The following is a 14737-nucleotide window of genomic DNA, read 5'->3' on the forward strand; positions in this document are numbered from 1 at the left end:
CTTTCAGCTCTCCCCAGCAGGATCTAGGACTTTCACGGTCCTTCCCAAGGGTATCCCGAGCTTGTTTTCTGCAGGAAAGACTCCTGGACCAGAGAATCGGACCCTAGAGTGGAGGCCTTGACCCTTGAATGACCACCAACCAGGCCTTCATTCAACATGGGGGTTGGGAAGGAGGAACCTGTTACTTCCTCCTCCCTTTCATTTTCCCTGAAAAAAGGAGTCTCAGCACAGTTATTTACAAAGATTTATTACAGCACAGGAGCAGTTCAGGTCGAGTCAAGGAAAAGGGGAAGGTAGCAGAGCAGCTGGAGGACAGGAAGGACCTGGCTCCCCTCAACATGTAACCCCTCTAAGGATGTATACTAGGTGGCATTCCTGGCACCAAAGCACAAACAAAATGCAATGAAGCATCCTCTGCCAGTCCATCTTCTAGGCACCCAGGTTGGGGAGCAGGGGTGATAGGGGAAGATTCCCAAAGTGTAAAAACTGCAGAGAGGGACACCTGAATCCTCAGCCCTAGTAGAAGCCAGTAGGACGGGTAGAGACTGGGAATCCCCCCTAGGAGGTGGGGGATGGAGAAGGATCTAGGGCACCTACAGGTTCTCTGTACCCGCTTTCCTCCTCTTAGGGGCCTGCCCTGGGGCTTTCCTGTGCCCAAGGGAGGGGGTCTGGGAGTAGAATTGTGAAGAACGAATCTTTGTCCTTTGAGTACTAGATTTTCCAAGCAAGCTCTCTCATGTCCTGCCTCCCACTGGGTGAATAGGGGAACGACGGGCAGAGGTAGGTATCAGGCAGCAAGTGCCCAGGACTCTGGGCATCAGCCAAAGGTGGGCAAACAAGCAAAGACCAGTTTTAGTTGTCTAGAAGTCAAAAGCCACAGCTCTAGCAAGTGAGGGGAAGGGTAGAAAATTAGGATGGGGACTGAGTGGGTTTCTGGGAAACAACGATGTCCCCTCCACTTCCTTATGGGAGATACAGGGCTGAGTGCCTATGTGCCAGGCACAGTGTGTGCAGGGTGCTGTGGGTCCTTCTCGGGCTCTGCAAAACAAGCAGAGGGATCCAGGGCCTGAGTATCCCTCCCAAGATCTCAGCTCCATCTCCCTGTACCCCACCCCCAAGCCTCACCACTTAGTGTGGGGTCTTCCACTTGGTCCTCAGAGCTTCCATCTTTCTGGGGCTCATCCAGAGGGGGTGGGCGCTCCCAGGGCCCCTCCAGACCCTGGCCGCAAGTTGTCTTCTGCCCAGCTTGGGACAGGGGAAAAAAAGATGAAGCCACAGACTCTGAGTATCCATCCATCATGGTATACTCCATCCATCTCCAGTGGAGAGAGCGCTGGACTAGGACAGCTCTGCCAATGACTAGCCATGTGACTTAGATAATTCAGTTTGTAACTTCTTCCGAAGGGGGTAGTAAGAGGGAAACTGTGTAGGTTACCTTAAGTAAGATAATAGTTAGCACCCTCCCAAGCCCAGCTCGGGCACCCAGGAGCCACTCTGGGAGTAGTGGCAATAGATATAGCTCTTTGGTAGTCTTGCCATTTAATCCACTCACTGCCCCGCTGCTCCACCCCCACCCCAAGGGAACAGTCTCCTGTCATCTCCTCTCCACCTGTTCTGGGGGGGTCTTAGTGGGCATTGACAACTCCTCCAGTGAGAGCTTTTGCTCCCACGGCTGATGCCCTGATGGCCAGAGAGGCAGTGAGGAGGCCCAAGCCATTCTGTTTGGGTGTAAAGACTGATGCATCAAGCAGGGTCAGTCAACTGGTTTCAATCCCTTAAATAGTGGGACCATAAAGTTTTGTATTCCTCCTAAAGTTAGGAGGAATAGATGTGGTGCGGCCTTCCATGGCTAGGCATGGGACCCACAGCCACGAGGGTCTGAGATCTTCCTGCCTAGAAATCCTCTGGGCCTTGGGACCCTTCGTGGAGATTGTTGGACCTGGAGCCTCTGGCTCTGAGGTCCTCCCTCCCAGGCCCTTCCCAGGTAGGTGGGGTTGGAGGTGCTGAGGACCAGATTGGTTCTTGAATCCTAGATTCTCCGTCTAGACGCTAGAGGGCACCCTCTCACCTCAGCCTAGGAAATAGGGGAAACAGGCCCAAGGGTCCTGGAGAGAGGACTTATCAGCCTCAGCCTCCCAACAGAGACCATATCCTAGGTTCAGAAATGCAGGTGACGAGGACATTAGACACTCTTGGTCCTCTACCCCTGCATCTCCTTGCACCCTCTCACCGCCATGAATGGGAGTCCTTTCTTGGGTCCTGACACAAAATTCTTAGGGAAGAGAGGAATTATTAGGAGAAACCTAATTGGGGGAGGCAATGAGTCAGGGATGGGAGCAGCCCCAGTGTTAGATAAAGCTGTGAGGCATCCCCTGGCATGAGAGGATGGGGGGGTCTTCGTACTATGATCACAGTTCACATGTGTGAGAAACTGAACTGGGAGGGGACGTCCCAGGACACTTGAGGAGGACTCTACTTGACCCATGGTGGCTGGACCCAGGCTTCATAAAAGCCCCTTCAGCTTACCAGACCCCCTGCTGCCCTTCAGGATCTCAGCCTGGCTGTCCTCCTCCTCCTCCTCCTCCTCTTCGTCGTCATCATCCTCCTCTTCTTCCTCTCTTGGGTAGCCCAGCTCCCGAAGCTCCCCAAGCTCATCCTCCTCCTCTGAGCCCTGGTTCTCGCTCAGGTTGCCGATGGACTGCAGGTGAGACTCGGCAATGCGCTGCACAGCTGCCAAAGGAGCACCCAAGACGGGGTCAGCCAGGCCCAAGAAGCAGCCCCTGTAGCTGGAGAGGCCTGTGGCCCAGGCCCCAGCCTCCTTCCTTGGGCTGAAGGCAGAGTTAATCTTCTCAGGCATCTAGTTCAAGAGCTGAAGGCTACAGGCCAGACCAGGGCTGAAGCAGTGGGAGGTAGACTCTTGATCATATTTGGCTCCTAATCTGTCCAGAGATGCTGGCCCCCCAGAGGCTGGCAGCAGGCCCTAGGGCACCAAGCCGGACAAGACCAGGCGAGCACAACAGCAGCTTAACATTCCATGGCTGGGAAGCCTGCTTCTCCAAGGACCTGGTACTGGACATAGTGTCCACCAGCTACAGCCCCGGACAGAAGGCACAGAGCCCCTAGGCCAGAGCCCAGGGGCTCTGTGCCTGTCAATTTCTGGGGGAGTACCCAGCCTGTTTAGGGCTCACTGCTCACCCCAATCCTGCCCACCCCTATTGCTGGGCTTGGTTGACACCTCCTGGCACTGCCCCGTCACTGATGCCACCCCATGCACCTCTGCCCCAGTCTCTAGGAGGTTGGAACAGTTCTGAGATGGAGGACGTAATAGTCTGCAGCCAGTGAAGTCTGTGCCTAGGGATGTGGCATGCTCAACACGGCCCCCACAATCTTGACCCACATCCCCAAGCTTCCAGCTCCCTCTGTGGTGACCTAGAAAGCAGCAAACACCACCCACCCCCCCAACACCACCAAGGCCTGCTGGGATAGGGCCTAGGAAGGGAACTGTGTGGGCAGCTGGAGAGAAATTTCCAAAAGATGGAAAGGACCAGGTGGTTTGGAGAAAGGGGCCAGGGCTGGGGGATTGTGGGAGAATGGCAGGGGCTGAGGGGACACTGTGAGGAGTGGCTGAGGCAGAGGCAGCAGAAGAGCTAGGAGCTGGCGGGATTTTAGAGCATTTGGGTCACAAAACTCACAGCCCACAGACAAGATGCTGGCAAGCTTAGGGCTGGGGTTTCTGTAGCTCCATCGTGGTCTGCAGGCAGCCCCACCTCTCAGAAAGCCCAGAGAGGTAGATCCAGGCTGGAAACCTCCGGTGCAGAGAGCAGGGAACCGAGCTCCTGCCAACTCGGGGACAGGCACAGAGGGTGCATTGTTTGTGCCCGCTGCCCCGCCCCGCCCTGAGCTCCCAGCCCAGTGCCTCCCGCTGGCTCTGGGCAAGCTACCCAGGCAATAAAAGCACAATAAATGGCCCTGCCCTGGCCTTGGGGACACTGCGAAACTTCACCTTGAGCCAAGTATGAGAGCTCTGCCTTGGAGAGACCCCTCAGCCAAGACTCAATGTCATCCGCCTTCCCCCAGGGGCCCTCGGTTTCTCCCCTGCAGACCTTGATCCTGCCAGGTGCCTTCCCTTGCCCAGAAAGGGGTCAAAGCCTACAAAGTTGTGCCCTTCAGGTACAGAAAGGTCCTCTGAGGGTTGGAGGGAGGGGAGAAGGGAGGAGAGGGGGCGGCAGCTCCAGCAGCCTCCTTCTCCCCCAGCTGGAGGAGGAGCGCTCAGCTCAGTTCGTGAGCCACAGTGACAACAATAGGGGTGCACAGGGCCTGTGCTGGCGCCCGTGAGCTCCTGCCTGAGCTCCTGCGTGCGTGCGCAGTGCCGCGTGCCTCTCTCTCAGGGCTCTTCGGGGTCTCCCCCTCCCCCTCCCTGCTGTCTCCTTTCTCTCCCTCCAACTAAACTCCTCCAACCCCCCTCTCCCTTGTTAAACTCAAAGGTCCCCCCCAGCACAGCCCCAACCCAATTGCCACACCTGTCCCAGCCCCCCCACCTGCTTCTCCCCACTCAGACTCTGCTAATGCTCAGCTCAAAGGGGCAGTAGGGGTGGGGCACATTTCTGGCCACTGCAGGGTGCCCAGAAAGCCTTGGCCCTGTGCTCCTCACCTGGCCTCTGCCCCATGCTCACAGTCGAGAGCCCAAGAGATGGTTTTTCCTCACGTCCACTTGTGCCCCCACAACCCAGGATAAGGAGGGATTTCTTATATTCCCTTTAGAGAGGATGCCATTCCTATCCCGCCCCATGCCTGCTTCAGGGCTGGGCCTTCCCCACATCCCTGCAGGTGGGAAGCCCTTCCAGGTGCTGAACCACACGGCCTGTTTGCTGTCCCTTCACCGTCCTGTCCTGGGAGCAGAGGAAGGGCCCCTTCCCATCTCTCCTCTCCTCCCAGCCTGTCCTCTCTGCTCCCAACCCTGGCAAGCAGGCTGCCAGGTGCACCTGTTGATTTTGGCTGGAGCTGGGAACTCATTAAACCCACCAGGAAGGAGCTCTCAGCACACCCTTCTGGTCTCCCGCCCTCTCTCTGTGGGAAGGGGGGGCTGGCCAGGCAGGAAGAGCCTCAGGCGATATCAAGGTGAGGATGTCAAGGTGAGGATGTCAAGGTGAGGATGTTGCAGTAAGCGTGGAAAGGCTTCCTAAGGCTTAGTCAGGAAGAGACCCACTCCGTCCTCCACTCAGCCATCTCCTCTGCCAAGTGCACCTCCGCAGCGCCCCGCTTCCAGCCAAGTCTGCAGGCTGGCCCTAAAGACCCTGTGATTCCGTACTTCCTCCCCCTGCACACCTTCTTCCCTCTCCCTGGAATGCTCTGTCCAGGCCTCACCTGCATCGTTCAAATCCAGACTTAAACATCCTCTCTTCTGTAACTCTCCCTGACCCTTCGAGGCAAGGGCCCCGAGATGGGAGGGACCAAATCTCACTCCCTTACCTTGCCCAGTGCCCACCAGTGAGGCATGGCGCACAGAAAGGAAAAGCAGGAAGAAGCGCCCGGCGTGCAGACCTGTGCAAGTGTTATGCCAGTGGGAGAGGGGAGGAAGGGGTGCAGCCTAAGAAGGTGCCTTTTGGGGAGTGGGAGGTGTTCTGGCTGTACTTGCAGGGGCCATGCAGAGCTAGTCTCTCGAGTCGATGCCCACTTGCCGGCTCAGGCCGGTCACCCTCCCCAGCCTCCAGACACCTCCGTTTTCGCAAGGTCTCAGGAGGACCCAACCGGCCTCTAAGCAGGGGTTAGGGGGTACAGGACAAGCCTGCCCACTGACAAAAGCTCAAGACTTCACCTCCCTCCCCCAATGTCAGCCCAGGGCCAGGGGTCAGAGGGACAGCCAGACTGTTGGGTGAGGGATAGTACCTTTCAGCGAGGGGGGTGTGTAGGCACAGGGGTTGGGTCTCTTCGACTTGAGGTGGTGCCCCTCTCCTGAGGCTCTCTGCCAGGGAAGACGCCAGGTTAAATGGGCTCACTGCAGGCCCCCCCCATCCCACCGGAGCAGCCTGGGCAGACCGGGCTGGGTGTGGCCGCCCCTTGGCCCCAAGCCACCCCGTTACTGTGGCCTGGCACAGGGCAGGGGCCCAAGGTCCTAGAGGCCTCACCCCGGTCTGGGCAAAGACAAGAGCAGAGAAGGATCTGCCTGTGACATCCTGACACCAGGCACTCTCCCCAGAGGTGCGATTGATATGCTAATGTGTCCTCCTGGGTGGCACCCTGTGTTGGTTGGGAAGTAATCCCAGACAACCCACCGCATTCCTCCTTCCAGTTGCCCCTGGAAACTCACCTGGTGGGGGGAGGCCTCTTCCTCTGAGGAAGGCCGTCAGCGAATCCAAGGGAGGAGGAACGGAAAGGAGGGAGAGAGAGGGGGGAGGGAGAAAGAGAGTCCGAATTACTTTCCCCAGATGGTCAACCTCCAGGAAAAGGGAAAGTGTGCCCCTTCCTTCCTTCCTTCCTTCCTAGTGTTGGGAGGTGCCCATTAATAATGTACTCAGGGAGCATTGGGCTCCCAGACTTTACCCGCTCCCTGCCCCCCTTCTGCTCCATCTTCTACTCAGGGGACTTTGGCAAGCGCCCCATGAAGCCATCGCAGTTAGGGTGGGGCTGGGGCTGGGCAGGGGCAGGGGCAGGGAAGGGCCCACCTGGTGAGGAGTGCTCAGAGAGCCGGAACAGCATAGCAGGGGTTGGTCTCCTGCGCCGGATCTAAGGGGATGAAGAACAAGGTGGAGAGGTGGGAGGGGGGCCAGACACCTGCAGCCCCCCACAGCAGTACCCCCCCCCCAGGCAGCAGGGAACACACAGTGCTCTAGAGTCTCCAGGGAACCTGTGAATCAAAGACTGTCGGAGCTCAAAGGAACTCGGTAGCTCTCCCAATACCCTCACTTCACTCAGGTGAGCCCCCAAGGCTCAGAGAGTTTCAGCAAGGTGCTGAAGGCCACCTCGCTCCAGCCCACGCCCATCCTACTCCATGGCTAATCCACAGCCAGCACCTCCCTTTCTGTCGTCCCCTACCAAGGCCCTTCCTCTCCTGGTTTTTGAAGACATCAGACCTCGAGAGCTGAAGCTGACTGTGGAAGGTTCCCATGGGCCACGGTGCCCACGTGGCCCTGCCCACCTAAGGTCAGCTCAAGGGCTCCAAAGAAACTGGATCCAGCTGCAGAGGCCGAGCGGGGGCACTGCAGCCACCTCCAGCCTCGCACTGGTGCTCAGGTGCGGCTGAGCCGTGGGCCCCGAGCAGCAGGCCCACAAAGGGCCCAGGAGGGCATCTCTGGGGGCCTGGGTCTGGGCCCCCCTAGCAGTCTCTCTCAGGCTGTGGAACTCTAAGCCCAGCCCTCATTTTAAAAAAAATGCCAAGTTGCCCTGCTTGGTGTGCAAGCCAAGCTGAATAGTAAGGGTGTGGGGTGGAGGGGGCACAGAGCACTCCCAGTCACTACCCCCCCCCCCAAGCTCAGCAATCAAACCAGCTGTCGGTTAATTAGGTCCCCTCTGAGCTCCAGGGAAATGCACCAAGAGAACCAGGTGATTTCAGCTGAAACTGCCACCTCCCCCTGGCAGGCTCCGACACAGCGGGTCAGACCAGAGGCGGCTCCGGCCGTGGACCCCAGCGCCACCCCAAAGACTTGGCCGCGCTCTCATCGCTCAGCTGGGAGTCCACTGAGACGCAGCAACAAGTGGATGGGTCTAGGTTGTGGGGGGCGGGGCCCTCTTCCCTCCGTCCACCTCCTCCCCAACTTTCGGGGCCTCTCAGCCACCAGGAAGGCTCCCCCAGAGACCTCAGTCGCCCCCGTGAGCAGGTCTGGCCTCTGCGATGACGGGTCACCCCCGACCCGGTCCTGTGATGTTGTGGCTCGGCCTGGGGCCTCATCAGGAGGAGGTCAGAACAAGGTTGTGGCGACCCCCGCCCGGGGCGGCATTAGAGGGATGGGGTCGTGGGGCGGAGGAGCCGGGGGTCCCCGCTCTATACAGCGGGTCAGGGGATGGGGTTTCTCACATCTGACCGGCGCCGCCCGGCCCGGGGCACAGCGGTCCCGGTGGCAGCCGAGGGAAGGACACGTGCTGGGTCCGGAGGGTAGTTCGCCCTCCCCGTGCGGCCCGGACTGGCCCGCCCCGACGCTCCGCCGCGGCGATCAGGACCGAGGCCCCGGGAAAAAGTTGCGCAAGTCTCCAGCGAACTTCAGGCGCTGCCGGGTCAGACAGCCCGGGACTCCCCGTCGGCCGCGTCCCGCAGGCCAGCGCCGACCCCGCGGCGCCGGGAGCACCGGGCGCGTGCGGAGCTGCGGGGGGTGGGACGCGGCCCCCTTACCATCTCCACCTGGCGGGGGTCCAGCTGGCTGGGGGGCGCGGGCACGGAGAACTGGATCTTCTTGCGATCCTTGGGGTCCATGGCGGGCGGGGTGGTCGGTGGGGCTGGGCCGCGCGACTCGGGGTCCCGGGCTGCGCTCCCGGCTCAGCTCGCCCGCGCTGCTCCGGGCGCCGCGGGTGCGAGAGGCGAGGAGCGCGAGGGCTGCGCGCGCGCCGGTAAAAATACCGCGCGCGGGGAGGGGGACACGCGGGAGGATGGGGTCGCCGCCGCCCGGCCCGCCCCCGGGCCCGCCCGCCGCGCGCGGTCCGCGCCTCGGTCCCCTCGCGTTCCCACCCGTGGGCTCCCCGGCTCGCTGGTCGGCGTGTTCCTGCCGCCGCGTCCTCCCCTCGCTCTGCGAGCCGCTCCTCGGCCCCTTCGCGTCGCTCTCCGTCTCGGACTGTCTCCCGGCCGCCTGCACTCAGCCCTCTGGCCCCGGCCGCGGGGTCCCCAGCCCGGCCCCTCACCTGGGACTGGCGCCCGGGGGCCGGGTGGGCGGGCTCAGGGGGCAGGCGGCCAATGAGCACCGAGAAACGCGTTCTCCCGGGGGCGGGGCGAAGGGTGGGAGTGTGAGCCGGGCCCGGGGAGCGGGCTGGGGGCCCCCTACCGACGCCCCAGAACTTGAAGCTGCATTATTGATAGAGTCCAGCGGGGGGACGACGTGGGGAGGCTCCGGGGGCGGGGGCGAGGGGCCGAGGGACTCTGGCGTTAACCCCTTCCCGGCCGGGTACTCGAAATATCACGGGGAGACCTATGAGGTCGTGAAGAGAGTGCCACCAGCATGTCACGCTGTGAATGGGGGTGTCCTGGAAAGCGAGTGCGTGCGAGAGAGCGGGCTGCGCGTGGGAGGACACGTGTCAGTCATCAAGGCGGGGTGTGTGTGTGTGTGTGTGTGTGTGTGAGTGTGAGTGCCAGCGGCCCTGCGGTGCCTATGGCTGGGGAGTTGGGGGGGGGCGTCGGTGTGGTAAGAGTGCATGTTAGTCTGTGAGTAAGTGTGTCAGTGTCACGGATGCAGCGTGAGTGGCAGGGTGTGGGAGGACTGTGTGTGTATGAGGGAGGGTGTGGGTGTGGGGGAGGCTGTCAGAGGCTGTCAAGGTGATGGGCATGGGTGTGCCAGCTCGCGGGGGGGGGGGGGCAGGAATGCTGCACCCACAGCTCCAGCCTGTGCAGCGGAGGGGGAGAAGGTCGTAGTCCTGGGCAAGGTGCACAGGAACATGTGCCCTGGACTCCCGTGTCCCTTGCCTTTCTCCCCGGATCTGAGGGGAGGGAGACAGAACCCCGCGGGGCAGACGGGTTCGGGGGGCGGGGGGGGGGCTGCCTGTCCCAGTACACGTACCATCACAGGTGTGGGTTTGGCGCATCCACATTCAGGAGCAGGGCTGAGGGGAGCAGAGTGTGCTCCTCGATAAGGTGTGAGCCTCTCTCTCTGCAGAGGTGTTTGTGCCTCTATGGAGGGGCAAAAGGAGGGGCTCTGGCCCTGTGGGTTGGCTTGGCCCTGTGGATTGGCTTGTCCCCGTGTATCTGCCCAGGCCCTGGGTCTCTTCACAGGAGCCCACATTGCCCTCTGGGGGCTGTAGGAAAGGGTCTGGATCCTTCTCTGTGGCAGTGACCGGGTGCGAGTGCATGTGTGTGTGTGTGTGTGTGTGTGTGTGTGTGTGTGTCTTCCCGGGGCTCTGTGTGTGTTGGCTGTATTCTCTCCTGGTCACGCTCAGGCCTGGATCAGCCAGGAGCTCTCCCCGACCTCCAACAACTTTTCCACTCCGGCCCCAGCATGCCGGGTCCTTGGCAGAGCAGGGGGAGGCAGCAGAAGGACAGAGGAGTCCCGTGGAAATGGGGTCAGGGCCACAATGCCGGGTCCCAGAGTCTGTGTTCGCTCTGGGGTGAGGAAGAGGGTGGCAGGAGGGCAGAGCTGTGCTCACTGCAGCCCAAAGCCCTGGCTTCTCAGCTCCACGCCCCCCAACCCCGGGCCTGGCTCAAGTCCCGCAATGTTTGTTGACTTATATGCTTGTCAGGAAATAGCTGGGTGCCAGGCTGCTGGCCCACGGTGTGGGCAGCCCCTTACTTGGCCCAGACCCCTCTTCCAGATGGGGTGTGGTAGGGAGTGGCAAAGACCAGTCTGGCGGTGCCTCAGGAGGGTAAATAAGGAGGTTCTGAAAGTCAAAAGGAGCAGGGGAGAGGCGCTGCCCAGTCTGTCATCTGAGCGGCCCCTGGGCTGAGGTGAGGGTGTAGCTTCCGGTGCTGCAGGGCGGGAGGGTCCTGGGGTGGGATGAAGGGGACAGCGGACAGCTGGGCGGGTAACCAGAGGTCAGGGACAAGGCAGCATCACCACCAGGTGCAGAGTGGAGCCCCTGGGAGATGAGATGGCCCTGGGACCACAATGGTTGGGGCTCATTTGGCCAGGGAGGACTTGTTTACGGAGGTTCTGCCCAATGGGTTGGAGCGCTGGGAAGCCCTGAATCTGGGAAGCTGCCCCTGACCAGGCTGGGGCAGCTGGGAAGGGAGACTCTTCCCCTGCAGCCAGGCCTGGAAGATGGACTATTTGGGGTGGAGGGTGAGGTCTTCACCCTCTTCCCTCAGCCTCTCTGGCACCCCCAGCTCTGACTGCTAAATCCTGAGGTTAGGAGGGGTGGGCAAAACTGACCAGCAGAGGTACAGATACAAGGGACGGACAGGAAGGAGGTGGAAGGGAAGGAAGACGACAGGGACAGGAGGTGAGAGAGAGAGGAAGGGGGGAGGTAGGGAAAACCAAAGAGAGAGAACACACGTGTGAGAGACGGAGAGACAAAGGGAGAAAGACAGCGTCACGACCGGCTAAGAGGCAGGAGACGGAGATGGAGAGAGAATAAAAATAGCTCAGCATTAAGATAATTGCAGCTCACAGCTCTGCCCTCCGTTAGGAATTAAACGAGGTTTTATTACTTTGATTTTTCTCTCCTGGATCCTACGCAACTTCTCAGGAACTTAGGGAAAAGTTTTTCGAGTGGGCGGCTAAGTGGCGGGGGCTGTGTGGGTGACAGAGGAGGAAGGGAACAGGACTCCTGTGAGTGGAGGGAGTGTGGGCAGGGGCAAGGAGTGGGGAGGGGCTGGCGAGGATGGGGGGCCAGCAGGGGAGGCAGTCGGGGTCAGGCACATCCCAGAGGGGCCCCGGAAGCAAGGGGCCAGGGTGACCTCCATGTTCTTTGACTTAGAATTAATCATATGCAAATGAGATGTAAAAATAATATGCCACTCTTCCGGTATTATTCTTGAGTTAGCAGCACAGCGATTGGGTCCAAGGAACAAATTCAAGACCTTGTTTGACATAACTCCAATTGAACTATGGGTCTTTCTACTTGGACTGACAAAAAAATGTTTATCACAGGGTGTCTATTCATGTACCGTAGGTCTGAGCACACTATTTTGAGCACACAATTTCTCCTCACATCACTGACCAGTGCTTGCCACAGTGCCCGGCATACAAGAGGAACTGCATTCCTGCATCTGGAAGGTGAATTAGGGAGGGTGAAGTGAGGCCTTTGCCCTCTCTCTCTCTGGGAGGTGGGGAGAGTAGATGATTGGGAATATTCCATCCTTCCCCCGAAGCAAGATACGGTTTCATGGAGAGAATATAAACTGGGGAGCTGGGCTGACCTGGGGAAGAATCTTAGGTCTGTAACTTACTGTTTGACTTTAGATTAATTTCTTAGCCTCTCTGGGCCTCAGCTGCCCTGCGTTTTGCAGCCCACCTCATATGTAGCTGTGACAATTCAATAGGAAATTAACAGAGTGCAGCAGGAAAAGAGGAAGACCAAATATGAGATGTATTGACTCCATAAAAAACAACCCCACAGATGTGAGTGTACGGGGGAAGAGCGGGGCTGTCGAAAACAGTACATTGTGGACGTCACTCATGCACAGGGTCACCAGGAGTCAGAGCCAACTTGATTGCACAAACACATACACACGAAAGCCCCGGTGGACTGCAAGACTCTTGGCAAGCTTCAAGGAAAGTTCTGGCTACTCAGTGCTCCAGGGGCACAGCTCACAAAGGGCCAGCAGGTGGCGGAGTCGGCTAGGGTTTGGGCGGCCGCATGGCTGGCACTGGACGTCCGTAGTCAGGCATCGCATCCATGACCTTGGCACCACTGAGTAGAGCTGAGCTGGCCGGGTTGGTAGCAGGAAGCCCAGGAAGCAAACTTAGAGAAGCTGGGGAGCCCTAGCTGGTCACACTGGGGCGCCTTTCCCTGGCCCTGGTGGTGGTGATGGGGACAGGGGTGGTGAGGGGAGCATTCCAAGTCCCGCCTCTGGGGAGAAGTGGGTGGGGGCACTCTCAGCAGGGACAGTGGCGGCACCAGGACAGGAGGGCAATCATCTGCGACGTTCATTCACACACTCATCCATTCATCCACTGTGCAGCCCTTTGCTCATTCAGTAAATTCCCATTGGGTGCTTTAAAAAAAAATCAACTTTATTGAATTAGAATTTACACGCAATGAGATTTTAAATACACATTGCTATGAGTTCATGAAAATTGTGTAGCATGTGAGAGAGCACCACCACAATTGAGCATAGACCACGTCCATCACACAAAAATGTGCTCTTTTGCCCCATGCAAATCAGCCTCCCCTTGCCCCTCACTGGGTGTATCCTTAGTTTTAGCACACGATTTTGAGACGTAGCCTTCCTACCACTTGTCTCTGCATCATCGCTGGCATCCCATAGTGTCCCGAATACAGGAGACTAGACTAGAGGGGATGGATTGAGAAATGAATAAATGGACGAATACATAAGTCCGAGAAATTGACTAAGGATGAGATAATTCGGAGCATTTACTCTGCTGGGCACTGGGCTGGGACCTTTTTATATATGAGGTCTATCCAGAAAAAGTCCATCTATTGTTAATATAATGAGAACAGTTTTACGTGACATCAGTGTGACCTGACAGCCAAGGAGAATGTGCTGGAATGTGCATGTGTGAACAATGAGGACTTCACTGTACTAATCAGTGGATGTGGTAGATGCTGAGTGACATGTGTACTGTGTGGCCGTCGCATTCAAAACGATGGAGCGAGTAGAACAACAAATCTGCATCAGATTTTGCATTAAGCTTGAGCACTCCTCTGTGGAAACTATTTGGATGATTCAGAAGGCTTCTGGGGACGATGCAATGACTGCAGCACAAACAAAAGTGTGGAGCAAATACTTCAAAGATGGTGGAGAATTTGTTGAAAGCGATCCACATTCTGGAAGGCCTGCCACAAGCAGAACTCCTGAGAATGTTGAACGTGTTGAATGCCATCCACAAAGACCAGGGACTGGCAGTGTGAGAACTAGAGGCTGATCTGAAGATTCCAAACATTACTGGGAAAACTGTGAAGTCCCAAGGTGCCTATGTTGAAGGGGACTGAGGCGTCATTGTCCTAGATACAGTGTTTCTTGCATCTTGTATCTTCTTCAATAACTGGCTATTTTTCATAGTACGTGACTGGATGCTTTCTGGACAAAACCTTCACCTCATGCAATCCTCATTAATATCACCCCAGTTTACAGGTGAGGCAAGTGAAGCTCAGAACTTTTTTGACCAGGGCTTGGGTTCAATCGCAGACAGTCTGACCCCAGACCTGTCACTCTGCGGTTGCCTTTAATACATTTGGGAGAGGGAAGTGGAAGGTCGCTTCCATATACTGAACCGACCTCCTTTGCTCAGCACTGGACCAGGTTTCTCTCTCACCCAGTTTAGTTTGCATCCATCTGGGGTTCATAGAAGGGTGAGGGGAGGAGAAATCGATGTGCCGAGGCTGCCCTCTGGTGGCAGACATGAGTACAGCGGCATCCGCGTCCTTTGGCGCCCCCAGGTGGGAAGTTGTTGAGAAGAGCAACCAAGCCAGAAGCCCGGAGGGGGGCAGCCTCAGCCCCGGGCACCTGGAGACCCCCTGCTCTGGCCACTGCCTGGTGCCCCCCGAGGTGCCAGCTGAGGCTGCCCCCCGAAGAATGCCAGCTGCCGGAGCCTGCCGCCTCCCACCCCCTCCACCAGCCTCACACGCACTCCAATCCCGGTCCAGTCGGCTGCTTCCATTCCCTGAAGAAGAGGCCCTAAAGTTAAAACAGCTGTTAATTTATAAACCAATTTTTCCGTGACTGCTTAATAAATCGCCAGCAGCTGCTCTGCCCCCTCCTCCTGCCCAGGCACCCGGCCCTGAGGGCTGCATGGAGAAGCTCAGAGCCGCCAGCTTCCCTTCCAGCCTCCTTCCCCCAACTCCCCAACTTGCCCCCATTTTCCCAGGAGGTGGGGGTGGTGTGGGGAAACCCTGATGCACCCAGCTTCTTTGGAGTGAAGAGGTGAGGATGGGTTTTCTTACCTAGTGGGCTGCAGCCTAAAGGCCATCTGTCCCAGTGCCC

General features: G+C 58.4%; 1 protein-coding gene across 1 annotated transcript; it reads right to left on the bottom strand.

Annotated features, from left to right (window-relative positions):
* Positions 1–230: 230 nt before the first annotated feature.
* PPP1R1B (protein phosphatase 1 regulatory inhibitor subunit 1B) lies at positions 231–8800 on the bottom strand. Its single transcript, XM_037140588.2, has 7 exons — positions 8324–8800; positions 6663–6723; positions 6308–6330; positions 5887–5962; positions 2527–2730; positions 1126–1245; positions 231–1038 (listed from the first exon to the last, which is right to left on the bottom strand). The coding sequence occupies exons 1-7, from the start codon at positions 8402–8404 to the stop codon at positions 989–991; spliced, it is 615 nt and encodes a 204-aa protein (XP_036996483.2). The 5' UTR covers positions 8405–8800; the 3' UTR covers positions 231–988.
* Positions 8801–14737: the final 5937 nt, after the last annotated feature.

Source organism: Artibeus jamaicensis, unplaced genomic scaffold (genome assembly GCF_021234435.1).
Source record: "Artibeus jamaicensis isolate MK-2021 breed Jamaican fruit bat unplaced genomic scaffold, CSHL_Jam_final contig_1998, whole genome shotgun sequence".
Lineage (NCBI taxonomy): Eukaryota > Metazoa > Chordata > Mammalia > Chiroptera > Phyllostomidae > Artibeus > Artibeus jamaicensis.

What these genes read in the sequence shown, in the direction of transcription:
- PPP1R1B (XM_037140588.2), bottom strand. Translation starts at nt 8,404, where the DNA reads ATGGACCCCAAGGATCGCAAGAAGATCCAGTTCTCCGTGCCCGCGCCC. An exon ending in ACCCCCGCCAGGTGGAGATG is followed by an intron (nt 6,724 to 8,323) that starts GTAAGGGGGCCG and finishes TCATCCCCTTAG; the next exon opens with ATCCGGCGCAGGAGACCAAC. An exon ending in CACACCCCCCTCGCTGAAAG is followed by an intron (nt 2,731 to 5,886) that starts GTACTATCCCTC and finishes CTCCTTTGGCAG; the next exon opens with CTGTGCAGCGCATTGCCGAG.